Source organism: Rana temporaria, chromosome 1 (genome assembly GCF_905171775.1).
Source record: "Rana temporaria chromosome 1, aRanTem1.1, whole genome shotgun sequence".
Taxonomy (NCBI): domain Eukaryota; kingdom Metazoa; phylum Chordata; class Amphibia; order Anura; family Ranidae; genus Rana; species Rana temporaria.
This window is the reverse complement of record NC_053489.1, coordinates 72,999,265-73,012,972: the sequence shown is the minus strand read 5'-3', so window position 1 is coordinate 73,012,972 and position 13,708 is coordinate 72,999,265. Positions and strand designations below refer to the sequence as shown.

The 13,708-nt window shown below is 40.7% G+C and overlaps 1 protein-coding gene across 1 annotated transcript in view; it reads right to left on the bottom strand.

Moving 5' to 3' along the window:
• ITGA1 (integrin subunit alpha 1) overlaps nucleotides 1-13,708 on the bottom strand; it is a 209,916-nt gene that overhangs the window by 34,300 nt on the left and 161,908 nt on the right. Inside the window, exons 16-20 of the mRNA XM_040339304.1 lie at nucleotides 13,191-13,357; nucleotides 12,975-13,108; nucleotides 11,628-11,738; nucleotides 3,247-3,332; nucleotides 2,393-2,528 (exon numbers count right to left, since the gene is read on the bottom strand). Of these exons, the coding sequence (XP_040195238.1) occupies nucleotides 2,393-2,528; nucleotides 3,247-3,332; nucleotides 11,628-11,738; nucleotides 12,975-13,108; nucleotides 13,191-13,357 (634 nt within the window). The remainder of the gene's footprint in view (nucleotides 1-2,392; nucleotides 2,529-3,246; nucleotides 3,333-11,627; nucleotides 11,739-12,974; nucleotides 13,109-13,190; nucleotides 13,358-13,708) is intronic.

Sequence of the window (13,708 nt, the reverse complement as noted above, 5' to 3'; positions counted from 1 at the left end):
TTGACAGTCTTGCAGTACAGCCTATAGCCCGGTACACACTGGTAAGTTTTTTATATACCGTATTTTCCGGCGTATAAGACGACCATTTACACCGAAATTACACAGCCAAAATCCGGGGGTCGTCTTATACGCCAGGTATAGCAGCTGCTCGATCGATATCAGCTGCCGGGTGCTCTGTACGGCTGCATGTATTCTGTATATGCGCCGCTTAGCCAATCCCGATGCTGATGCTGATGACAGAGCATGCTAAGCCTGCTTGGATTGGAGTAATAACCTCTGCCAATCCGAGCAGGCTACATTATGTAGCCTGCTCGGATTGGCAGAGGTTGTTATCCAATCCGAGCAGGCTTAGAATGCTCTGTCATCAACACAGTGCATCGGGATGGGCTGAGCGCGCACATACAAACTACATACAGCCGTACAGAGCACCCGGCGGGCTGCGGCTTCTTCATTTAATTAAAACCCATTACTTCCACACAAAGGGGTCGTCTAATACGGTGAGTAGACCACAAAACCACAGTTTTTAGCAGCATATTAGGGGGTCGTCTTATATGCCGAGTCGTCTTATACGCCGGCAAATACGGTATTTAATTTGCATTTAATTTTAATGGTTCAAAGAATGTCAGGCAAAATGGTCGGCCCTCACACATGTTCACTTTATCAAAACTGGCCCTCTTGGAAAAAAGTTTGGACACCCCTGCTGTAGGTCAAGGGTGTCAAACTTAATTTCATGGCAGGCCGCATCAGCATTATGGTTGTCCTCAAAGGGATGTATTTGTAAGCCTATTTAAATGTATCTACTTTTCATCATATTGAATAATTACCCCCTTCCCTTGCCAATTTTGAGCTTTGAATAACAATTGTCCAGTCAGAGGCGGCTCTCTAATTAGGCGATCGTCTAAGGCCTCGCACTCACAGGGGACTCGCGGCCGCCTAATTTGCCTGTGATTAATACTAATGTCGGTGTCATTGGATCTCTCTATTACCCCTCTCTCTTTCTCACCTCCCCCTCTTTCCCCCCCTCTTGCATTGGCTGAATATGTCATTTTTATAAAAAAAAAATAAGATAGATAGAGCTTTCTTTCTGTGGTATTTAATCACTGCTGTTTTTTTTATTTTTTGCAAAATAAACAAAAAAGACCAAAATATTTTTTTAAAAATTGTTTTTCTTCATTTACGTAATATCATTTTGCAAATAAACAATCTTTCTTCATAAATTTAGGCCAAGATGTATTCTGCTATATTTCTTTAGTGAAAATAACTAAAATCAGTATATATTATTTGGTCTGTCGGAAAGTAATAGAGGCCACAAACTATGGTATATATCTGGAAATTGATCAATCCTCATGTACTGACAGCCACTGACTGATGTTTCTTGAGGCCTGAAAATGCCAGAACAGTACAAATATCCCCAAAATGACCTTTTTTTGGAAAGTAGAATGTCCAAGGTATTTAGTAAGAGGCAGGGGAAGTTGTTTTAAATTGTAATTTTTTGTCATAATTTTTTTTCAGGTTTACATCCACTTAACCCTCCTGGCGGTATCCCCGAGCGTGACTCGGGGTTGATTTTTTAGGCTGAGTCACGCTCGGGGTAGCTGTGCAGAGCCTGCAGCGCGCGCTGGCTTACCTTCTCCTGGATCCAGCGATGTCACCGCGCTGTGTGAGCGAGCGGGACCTCGCTCGATTCACACAGTGTCCTCCTGTGCCATCGATCTCCGTTCCCTGCGACGTTACGACGCACGGGAGCCGAGATCGGCGCCAAATTCAAAAACGTAAACAAACACTATACATACAGTATACTGTAATCTTATAGATTACAGTACTGTATGTAAAAAATACACACCCCCCTTGTCCCTAGTGGTCTGCCCAGTGCCCTACATGTTCTTTTGTATAATAAAAACTGTTCTTTCTGCCTGAAAACTGTAGATTGTCCATAGCAACCAAAAGTGTCCCTTTATGTCAAAAATGGTTTTAGATCAGCTAGAAAACAGCGATAATAAATTATAATCACTTGCAGAATTGTGCGATAGCGATTTGTGGGGAAATTCGTCATAAAAAAAAACAAATAATGGCAGCGACAATTCTGCAACTGAGCAAATTTCAGTGATTTTGAGTTGATTACATTATTGAATAATTTTTATTAGAATTATATTATTATTTGTTATAATTATTTATAATTATTTATTATATTATCATTTATAATTTTGTTTTTAAAAAAATGTCATACCCGGGATGCCTATTAAACTCTGGTTTGGTCAGATTTAAGTGAGTTATTCCTAAAAATTACAGGCCTACAGTATAAAACGCCAAATTTCCTTGCAAATAATTGTACCGCTTTCAGCATGTTTTTTCTGAAAGAATCATACCGCCAGGGAGGTTAAAGTCTACTCACCTCTGTTTTAGCCCTTATAATATTGGGAGTATATTTCATTAATACCCTGGAATTATAGGCACTATCACCACTATTCTTCAAAGTAATGGTGACATTAAATCTGTCCCTTCCATGCTGTACAATCATCTCATCAAAGCTGTAAAATATTTAAAGAAAGCAAACACATTAATTCATAAAGTAACTATTTTAGTTTACTGTTTTTAAAGTTCAATTTAAAAAAATAAATAAAATTAATTTCCACATTGAAGCAAAGCTCCAGCCTCTCAGTCAACATTGACTATTTTTCTAATAGATAGGAAAGTATATTATATTCACTTGTTTTAATTTTTTTTTACATTTCTTCAGTTACTTCCTGACTTCCATGCCTGAGCAAATTATGCCATACCTCCCAGGAGTCTGCAGGAGGGGAGAGGGGAGGTTCTTAGCTAAGCACACACTCCTTCCTACATGCTTAAGTTAAGGGCAGATGGATTCTAGGGAGTAAATGCTACATGAATCTCATGAATCTTCTGCCCTTACACAAGATGGTCACAGCCAGGAATGCAAGGAGGTTTTTTTCAAAGTGATTTCTAACAAAACATAACATGGAGACATGGATGGATGGGGGTGTTAGCTTTGCATTAAAAAAATTAATTATATAGAATTTTTGATTTGTGGTGCTCAGATGCAGCAAAGTTCCGTTTTAATGAGCATCTAACCCTTGCAGTTTGGGGGGCACTGCAAAAATATTTTTCTCTTCCTCGGGGCTCTAAAATGAAACAGCACAAAACATTAGTCTAAAAAAATAACAACTTAAAAATATACATAAAATGTACCTAAATCCATCTATCTAAATATTTGTTAAATAATTTTACCTTTGCTCATCCACACTTAATTGAGCATCTAGAACAAGGTCACTGATACATGTTTTTTTAGTACCACAGTCCATGGTAAATGGGATCTGTAAAATGAGCAAACAAGTACTTGTTAGGATCTGAAATGTAAGAAATGTCATTACCATTGAATTAAACAAAAAATGCTCTGTCTAAAATTCTATTTTTCGGCCTGTAAGTAGGGGTATGCTTTTTTCGAAAAATCTCCTCACTGTAGTTACCGTATTTATTGCGGTATAACGCGCTCCCGCGTATACCACGCACCCCTAAAGTTGCCCCCGAAATTCCTGTAAAAAAAAATGTTATATGATTTTATTACTTACAGTTTTGGTGTCTTCCCAGCGTCCATCGTCCGGTCCGGCGTCCGTCTGCGGCCTCGATGGTGTCCTCCCGGCTTCTCCAGCGCGCGCCTCAAGTCAAGTCCCCGCTTCCCGCGCTCAGTTCGAACGCCTTCGCCGTACATTCGGCAAGGCTCGGCTTCGCTCGCGCTCACGCTCTGTGATGTTTATGCGTGAGCACGAGCGAAGCCGAGCCGAATGTACCCGAGTGTACTGCACTCGGTATATGTCGGCGCAGGATTTCAAACTGAGCGCGGGAAGCGGCTATCGGCGTATATCGCACACCCGCGATTTTCCCCTTATTTTAAGGGGAAAATAGTGCGCGATATACGCCGATTAATACGGTATTTAAAACGGCAGAATATGGTACGAAGATCACAGTGCATGTTTCCTGTGCAAGTGTTAGCAGGAGGCGGAGATATAGCAGTTCACTGATCTTCCCAGTAAAAAGCTGTGCAAGGGGGGCGTGTCAGTACAAGTTTGATCATTGGAGTAAAAAGAAGCAAACTGACCACGCTGGGATGGATGTGTTTCCATCTCCTGATGTGGCCAGTTTGAAAAAGGAAATCAGTGGGACTGGCAGGATCATCACATATTTAATACAAAGGAAGCAATGCAAAAAACAAGTTTCATATTAACAAAAGTACACGGTAACACGGTCACATATAAGAAATATGAAATTTTGGGGTAACATACACTTTAACCCCTTTGCACCTACGGGTAAAACAAATCTAAATGCCTAAGCACAATTTTGCAATTTTGCAATGTATTAGGAAAATTTTACATATCACCACAACTACTTTGTGCATCCAGAATTATACCACATTTTTTTTCAGGACAAATTAGGCTTTGTTTTGGTGTAAAATTGTAATAGGTACTGTATGTCCTGATTTTTATGAAAGGAAAACTGTGCCAAAGTAATACATTTTTTTTAAAATTTAGCTGTATATTTCTTGCTACTAATATAACTTTCAATCAAAAACAAACCAAATTAAATTCTTCTGCTCCTGAGGATCGCAGCGATACCACACATGTGTATGTTAGTTGTTGTTTGTACTCATAGTACACATACCTTCCAACATTTTGAGATGGGAATGAGGGACACCTACTAGCAAAGGTATGTAGGCATAGGGCACTCCCCTTAAAGGGGACATAACCCCCCCTCCCAAAAAAATAAGTTAATTAAATACAGTACACAAGTTCTTTTTTTACCACTAATATTCCTTTTGATTGGCTTTTAACCATTTAAGCCCCGGACCTTTAGGCAGCTAAATGCCCAGGCCAGGTTTTGCGATTCGGCACTGCGTCGCTTTAACAGACAATTGCGCGGTCGTGCGATGTGGCTCCCAAACAAAATTGACGTCCTTTTTTTTCCAAAAATAGAGCTTTCTTTTGGTGGTATTTGATCACCTCTGCGGTTTTTATTTTTTGCGCTATAAACAAAAATAGAGCGACAATTTTTAAAAAAATGCAATATTTTTTACTTTTTGCTATAATAAATATCCCCCAAAACATATATAAAAATATTTGTTTTCCTCAGTTTAGGCCGATACGTATTCTTCTACCTATTTTTGGTAAAAAAAATCACAATAAGCGTTTATCGATTGATTTGCGCAAAATGTATAGCGTTTACAAAATAGGGGATAGTTTTATTTTTTTTTTTTTTTTTTTACTACTAATGGCTGCGATCAGCGATTTTTTTCGTGACTGCGACATTATGGCGGACACTTCGGACAATTTTGACACATTTTTGGGACCATTGTCATTTTCACAGCAAAAAATGCCTTTCAATTGCATTGTTTATTGTGAAAATGACAGTTGCAGTTTGGGAGTTAACCACAGGGGGCGCTGAAGGAGTTAGGGTTCACCTAGTGTGTGTTTACAACTGTAGGGGGGTGTGGCTGTAGGTGTGACGTCATCGATCGAGTCTCCCTATAATAGGGATGACACGATCGATGCAGCCGCCACAGTGAAGCACGGGGAAGCCGTGTTTACATACGGCTCTCCCTGTTCTTCAGCTCCAGGGAGCGATTGCGAGGGGGCGGATAGAAACGAATAGCCGCGCCCTCATCCCGGATAGCTCCCCGCGGGTTTCTGACCGCGGCATGTACCGGGGGGGATCAGGGATCCCGATCGGACCCCCGACCCCAGGAAAAGCAGGGACGTACATGTACGCCCATATGCCTGTACGTGCCATTCTGTGGACGTACATATACATGCGGCGGGCGTTAACCGGTTAAAATTGACAAATGCAGCAATTTAGAATTTGGATGAAAAGTTTAGCTCTGGGAAACACTTTTTGAAAGATAAAAAGTGCATTTTATATACAACTATATAGATCAGACCAAAATGAGGGACAAATGAGGAGGAAAGAGGGACAGAGGGACATTGCTCCAAATCAGGGACATCTGGGAGCTATGAGTACAGCCCAAAAAATGGTGCCCATTTTGCTATTTTTATCCTACCTAAACACACACTGACACAGACGCTGATACTATATATATATATAAAAATACCGAACCTGACCCTGACCTTTGACCCTGACATTGACCCAAACACTAACCTCTAATGCCTCGTACACACGATCGGAATTTCCGATAAAAAAAGTCAGACGGAATTTTTTCATCGGATACTCCGACCGTGTGTATGTCCAATCGGAAATTCCATTGGTCTGTATGGAACTCCGACGGAGAAAAAACATGCATGCTCAGAATCAAGTCAACGCATGCTCAAAAGCATTGAACTTCAATTTTCTCGGCTCAACGTACGTGTTGTAATTCACCGCATTTTTGGTGTGACTGTGTGTATGCAAGACAGCTTGAGCGGAATTCCATCGGAAAAACCTGTTGGAGTTTATTCCAACGGAAAAAACGATTGTGTGTACAGGGCATAAAATCTCTGAAATACATTCAAATGTATATGTTTTATCCCTTTAAAAAGCACAGAAAAATACCTGTTAATGTTGTGTGCTCACAACTTCCTGTTAATACTGACAAACACAGTAGTTTTGCTGCACTAAAATGCCAGCCAGCATTGTCTACATGTATACGTTCATTTATTTCCCAGCAAAAGAATACTGCTGCCTTGACTCCCATGAGCCCGCTCAGACACTCTTTGAAGATGTAGTATGCCTGCGTCAAGAGGAACTAAGCTTGCAGCAGCTGTCCCTGCAAGAATTTTACAATCCTGGTGATAATATCAGAGGCCCAATTAAAAGCTGTTTCCCACTACAGGAACAAGGTAATGAAAAATCGAATGCTGGGACATGCTGTATAGGGGGAGACACTTTAAAGTTACTGGGAAGTAGGGATAAGCTCAGGGTTGGTTGTACATTTTTGGGGGGGCGCAAATGAAAATAAATAAAAAAAAACACTTGCAGCCTCACTGTGCCCATCGAATGCAGCCACTGTGTCCATCAAATGCAGCCGCTGGGCCCATCAAATGCAGCCACTGTGCCATCAATTGTCACCACTGTGCCATGCCATCAAACGCAGCCACTGTGCCATGCCATCAAACGCAGCCACTGTGCCATCAATTGTAACCACTGTGCCATGCCATCAAATGCAGTCACTGTACCATGCCATCAAACGCAGCCACTGTGCCATCAATTGTCACCACTGTGCCATGCCATCAAACGCAGCCACTGTGCCATGCCATCAAACGCAGCCACTGTGCCATCAATTGTAACCACTGTGCCATGCCATCAAACGCAGCCACTGTGCCATGCCATCAAACGCAGCCACTGTGCCATCAATTGTCACCACTGTGCCATGCCATAAAATGCAGTCACTGTGCCATGCCATCAAACACAGCCACTGTGCCATCAATTGTCACCACTGTGCCATGCCATCAAACGCAGCCACTGTGCCATCAATTGTCAGCACTGTGCCATGCCATCAAACGCAGCCACTGTGCCAATTGTCGCCACTGTGCCAATTGTTGCCACTGTGATCTTTGTCACCACTGTGCCCTTTAATTGTCGCCACTGTGCCCATTGTCGCCACTGTGCCCATTGTCGCCACTGTGCCCATTGTCGCCACTGTGCCCATTGTCGCCACTGTGCCCATTGTCGCCACTGTGCCCTGTATAATGCCCCTCCAAAACCAAAAGTAGGTTCAAATTGGCTGCTCCTCACCCTCAACTATGCAATGGGGATAACGCTGCCAGATTTATCCACACTGCATCAGCCTTTCTGCCCACTTCAGTTTGGGGAAACCAATACTGAAATAAAAGGAAAGGAAGAAGGAGCAGCAAACTCATGCAATACCATAAAAATTCTTTAATACATTTTATTGTAGTCATTTATTAAAGAGTTTTTATGGTAATGAAAATGGGCAAAGAGCCTTCTTCTTTTGCTTATATTTCAAACTAAATGTGTGTTCGGCTATGCTGAACCTCTGGCTGCATTGGTATGTGTAACATTTAACAATCGTATTAATACTGCTGCTAAATGTGACAGCCTCCCGCTCAAGCTGGTTGTTAAACAGATGAATTTACACAAAGGGGAAGGGATGGTGTAATAAAACAATAAAAATAAAAGGTGTGAGTTTCCAACCAAAATTCATACCAGGCCCTTTAAGTCTGGCATACATTTTATGGGGGACCCCATGCAAAAAACAAGAAAAAAATAGGCCTAATCCCTCCCGTCGAAACATAACGGGTAACATGCCATCAACTTGGGGGCACCTTGCCAGGGAAGGGGGGCTGAAAATGGACCTTGTGTATATTTTGATAAGTTGGAGAACATTCTGGAAGTTGGAGGGTGGAGGCTAGGAGGGTTGTTCTGCATATTTAGAGGACTTTGCCAATCCTCAGGTGTTGAGCTTGGCAGGGGACTAAGTGAGCCCTCAAATATGAATGAGTCAAGCCAACAGGGGGAGTCGGTGAAATATGGAGATGGAGTGCTGAGGGGGACTGTCAGTGGCCCTTGAGGCAAACCCCCTAGTCTGGGGGGGGGGGTGCTCTGCCTCGGGCTGGGGCTCAGGTGCTGGCCTGGGAGGATCCAGACAGCAGGAGAAGCTTGGAAGGAGTTTTCCCTGAGAAGCAGCAGGAGCAAGGAGGACAGCGTGAGTAATTCAGTGTGGTGCAGGGACTTACAAGGGGAGAGACTGACACATGCAGCATGTCTCTCTGGAAGATAGCGGTGTGCCTAAATCTTCCCTACCCTTGCCCTGGGAGATCTCCGGAGCAGTCAGTTGGGTAGACTGGTGAAGAGAGTCAGTCTGGTAGACTGGTGAAAAAGCAGCCAGGTGGGCTGGTGGAGAAGCAGCCAGGAGGGCTATCATTTCCTGCACTGGTAGAGCTGGGACCAGTGTCTACAAGGGAGTTGAAGGTGCTCCAGGATACAGTTCATAACACATTGTGCTACTTCCTAAAGGGACAGAGAGTTCCTAGTCCATAAGGAGATGTTTCTTTTCTAATAGATACTACTAAAAGAGCTACTAAAAGAGGAATCAATCAGAGCTGTACAGACTGAGGAAGAGGAATCAATAAGAGTTGTACAGAGTAAAGGAGAAGAATCAATTGGAGTTGAACATGGGAAGGACGTCGTCCCTGGTTTTGTCGCTATGAAGTTGGGCACCCCATAATTCCTATTCCTCATCCAAGTTATTACCTCTAATAAAACATCATAAAACAAAGCTCAAAGACAGTTCCTTGTCTCTGGAGAAAATGTGGAAGTTACTTGTGGCCTGGTGGTGCAGCAGTGAGGATTCCTGTCATTTGCAACTCCTACAGGAGTAGTGCTACATATGCATTTGGTGTCATTATACATAAAGAAGCCATATGCCGCGTACACACGATCGGAAGTTCCAATGAAAAAAGTCCATCAGACTTTTTTCATCGGAAATTCCGATCGTGTGTGGGCCCCATCGGACTTTTTTCCGTCGGTGTTTAGAAATAGAACATGTTTTATTTTTTTCCGGTGGCACTATAATAATAATAATAAGCCACTATAATAAACCAGATGGCATCTATCTTTCAGTTCCATCACAATCCAAAAAATAAGATGTTTGATCCTCATTTTTAAAATACTGGGCGGAGCCATGCGTTTCATCCCTTTATGACCCTCAGCCTACAAGAAGTATAAGTTTCCAGCCCAGACGCAGATGCAGTTAGGTGTTATCAAACTATTTCTTGCAAACTACATGCAGGTATTTCAGACTTCACAGATGGCCCACAGGCATACAAGAATATTTTGCATGGCTCTGCTTACTATAATCATTTCTTGATTTGTAATGAAAGAAAAACTTTCTGTTATAAGGAAACAAAAAAAAATCTTAGCATGCCTTAATAACCAGCAGAAATATTACTTTTGCAGAGTGGGGCAGTCAGGAGAACAGAAGAAATGCTAAGGTAACTCTCAGGGGCCCTATACTACTAGGCTATACATCTACTGACTATGCACAGTGCTTTGAAAAAGTATTCATACCCCTTGACATTTTCCACATTTTCTCATGTAACAACCAAAAACGTTAATGTATTTTTTGGGGATTTTATGTGATAGACCAACACAAAGTGACACATAATTGTGAAGTGAAAGGAAAATGATAAATGGTTTTCAACATTTTTTACAAATAAATATCTGAAAAGGGTGGCGTGCATTTGTATTCAGCCCCCTTTACTCTGATACCCCTAACTAAAATCTAGTGGAACCAATTGCCTTCAGAAGTCAACGTATTAGTAAATAGAGTCCACCTGTGTGTAATTTATTCCCAGTATACAGCTGTTCTGTGAAGTCCTCAGAGGTTTGATAGAGAACCTTAGTGAACACACAGCATCATGGAGGTTGAGGAACACACCAGACAGGTCAGAAATAAAGTTGTGGAGAAGCTGGGTTAAAATATCAAATAATAAATAGATAAAATATCCCAAGCTTTGAACATCTCACGGAGCTCTGTTCAATCCATCATCTTAAAATGGAAAGAGTATGGCACAGCTGCAAACCTACCAAGACATGGCCGTCCACCTAAACTGACAGGCTAGGCAAGGAGAGCATTAATCAAAGAAGCAGCCAAGAGGCCCATGGTAACTCTGGAGGAGCAGAGATCCACAGCTCTGGTGGGAGAATCTGTCCACAGGTCCACAGTCGTGCACTCCACAAATCTGGCCATTATGAAAAGTGGCAAGAAGAAAGCCATTGATTAAAAAAAGGCATATAAAAAGTCCCGTTTGCAGTTTGCGAAAAGCTATGTATGGGACACAGCAAACATGTGGAAGAAGGTGCTCTGGTCAGATGAGACCACAATTTAACTTTTTGGCCTAAAAGCAAAACCCTATTTGTGGCGGAAAACGAACACTGCACATCACCCTGAACACACCATCCCCACCATGAAACATGGTGGTGGCAGCATCATGTTGTGGGGATACTTTTCTTCAGCAGGGACAGTGAAGCTGGTCAGAGTTGATGGGAAGATGGATGAAGCCAAATACAGGGCAATCTTAGAAGAAAACCTGTTAGTCTGCAAAAGACTTGAGACTGGTCAGGACCACAACCCTAAACATACAGCCAGAGCTAAAATGGAATGGTTTATATAAGGCATATTCATGTGTTAGAATAGCCCAGGTAGACCTAAATCCAATTGAGAATCTGTGGCAAGACTTGGAAATTGTTGTTTACTGACGCTCTCTGTCCAATTTTACAGAGCTTGAGCTATTTTGCAAAGAAGAATGGGCAAAAATATTACTCTCTAGAATTGCAAAGCTTGTAGAGACATACACCAAAAAACTTGCAGCTATAATTGTAGTGAAATGTGGTTCTACAAAGTATTGACTCAGGGGCTGAATACAAATGCACGTCACACTTTTCAAATATTTACTTGGAAAAAATTTGGAAAACCGTTCATCATTTTCCTTTAACTTCACAATTATGCGCCACTTTGAGGTTAGTCTCTCCCATAAAATACATTTACGTTTTTGGTTGTAACATGACAAATTGTGGAACATTTCAGTGGGTATGAATACTTTTTCAAGGCACTGTAAATGTAAGATCTATCATATGCAGTTCCATGTTAAGTCTGTACTTACATATTCATTTATAATCCTTGGCTGCTCATTGTTGAGAACTGGGCCTTTTTCTGGATCTTTAAAATTGAACTCAACAGAAATATTTACAGAATTCAAAAAATCTGGCTTTTCCTACAAGAGAAAAGAGAACACATATGTGAAAAAAACAGCCACATGGAAAGGCTACATAACATAATGTGCCTATTCACACATGTACTTTAAGTAAAAATCCCATTCTTTGGTTATGTGGCCAGTTTGCAGTTGAGTGTGTTGTTAAAGGGAATTTATTAGGCCCATTCATTCTTACTGTATCACTTAGTTTGTGAATCTCCTGGCATGCTTTGGAATACTGTGACAGATATATTAATTTTAATAAACAACTCCATGGTACTCCTGAATACTTTGACAAACAGTTCAACAAAATGCGTTGAGTTTCTGCTTGTTAAAATTCCACCTAGATCAATACTAATAAAATATTGTATACTAATTGTGTACTTATTTTATATATAGGCAGTAAGACAATGGATTTAAGTTGGGATAATGGTAAATACACGTTGGAGCATAAGCCAGGAGTAGCAGTACATACAGTTGCTGATGAGCTCTGTGCTTGCAATCACACTGGACAAAATAATATTAAAGATCCGTTTCTAGTCAAATCACATTTTTGTCAATCAAGCACCAATGAAGGGGATGCTCTTAGACCCTCAAAACGTATTGGATACTTTTTGGATTGTCCCCCTGACTTTTATTGTAAGTTGTATCTGGCCCTCTTAGCAGTGGTGTGGTTCTTCAATTTCAGGCTTCCTGCGTGGGGATCTGCCTGATAATTTACATTAACCTCAATACATTCACATAGCAATACCAGTGAGATAACCCGGCCGGTTCAGTTCTATTTTTCCACTTTTCTTAATTATACAGCACTGTCGGAATTTAATTGTTGCTTGTGACCCCCACTGTGGAGATTAAATCTCTCTGCTTGTCTCTGTGATCATTGTAAATAAGACTGAAAACAAAAAATTTGGAGTCATCACCGGAAATAAAATTGAGGGATTATCTTCCAATAAGGACGTCTTAGACACGTCCTTATCTATCTATCTATCTATCTATCTATCTATCTATCTATCTATCTATCTATCTATCTATCTATCTATCTATCTCAATTTGGAAGGATTTTCTTGCGTCTTCTGTTGTATGTATGGGACAGGCGGTGAGGGACTTCCCAATGCTCCACATGTGACAAAAAAAAATCCTTCTCTACGCTATGAAAATAAAATACAAAAATGGGGGGTTTTAATTTCTTGAAATTGGGAAACTCATTTAATTGTTAATAAACTCATGCATTAGGAATATGGTTAAAGTATTACTTGCCACCATATAGAAATCATGGTTTACACATTCGCCACTTTTAGAGACTACACCTTGTGCATCTCTTCCGTTGGATTTAATGAAAAGACTTCGAGATAGAAAACGATGTGAGTCAAGTGTGATTTTGTACTCCAGATCTACATCAAATAAAAAATAAAAATTAATTGTAAAAATAAATAAATAAATACAGTTTAATTTAAAAAATGACCACATACATACCATAATTTTCCTGCTTGTTTCCAGCAGATTTAAGGTCTATTCTGAAGCAATACATTGCCTGGATGCACACAGTATTTCTGTTGTTGATCTCACAATTCTTTACTTCCATGTTGATGGTGTCTGGCTGGAAACGCATTGCTACTGTCACTTCTACAACATCTCGAGACCTAGAATAAAAAAATCACTAAACTCATTAATGTTGTAAAAGTATATTCAAATCTGCCCTTACATATTCTACATGGCAAAGATTTTGACAAACCTTTTCACCTGTTTTTGTTATTAGGAAAAAGCTGTGTGTTTCAATATCTCCATGGAATACTGATTCCTGTATTCAATATAATCAGCTGATGCACTTTCAGTTTTCTAATGAGGAAAGTTTTAGCGTCTGCAACCATTTAGAAGTAATTTAAACTTAGGGAGTAGCTCACTAAAATATAATTTCTATTGGAGAAGATGCCTCAAGTTTTACTTGTATCCTAATGCAGACTTCTAGGAAAATCAGTCAATCACTCAAGCAG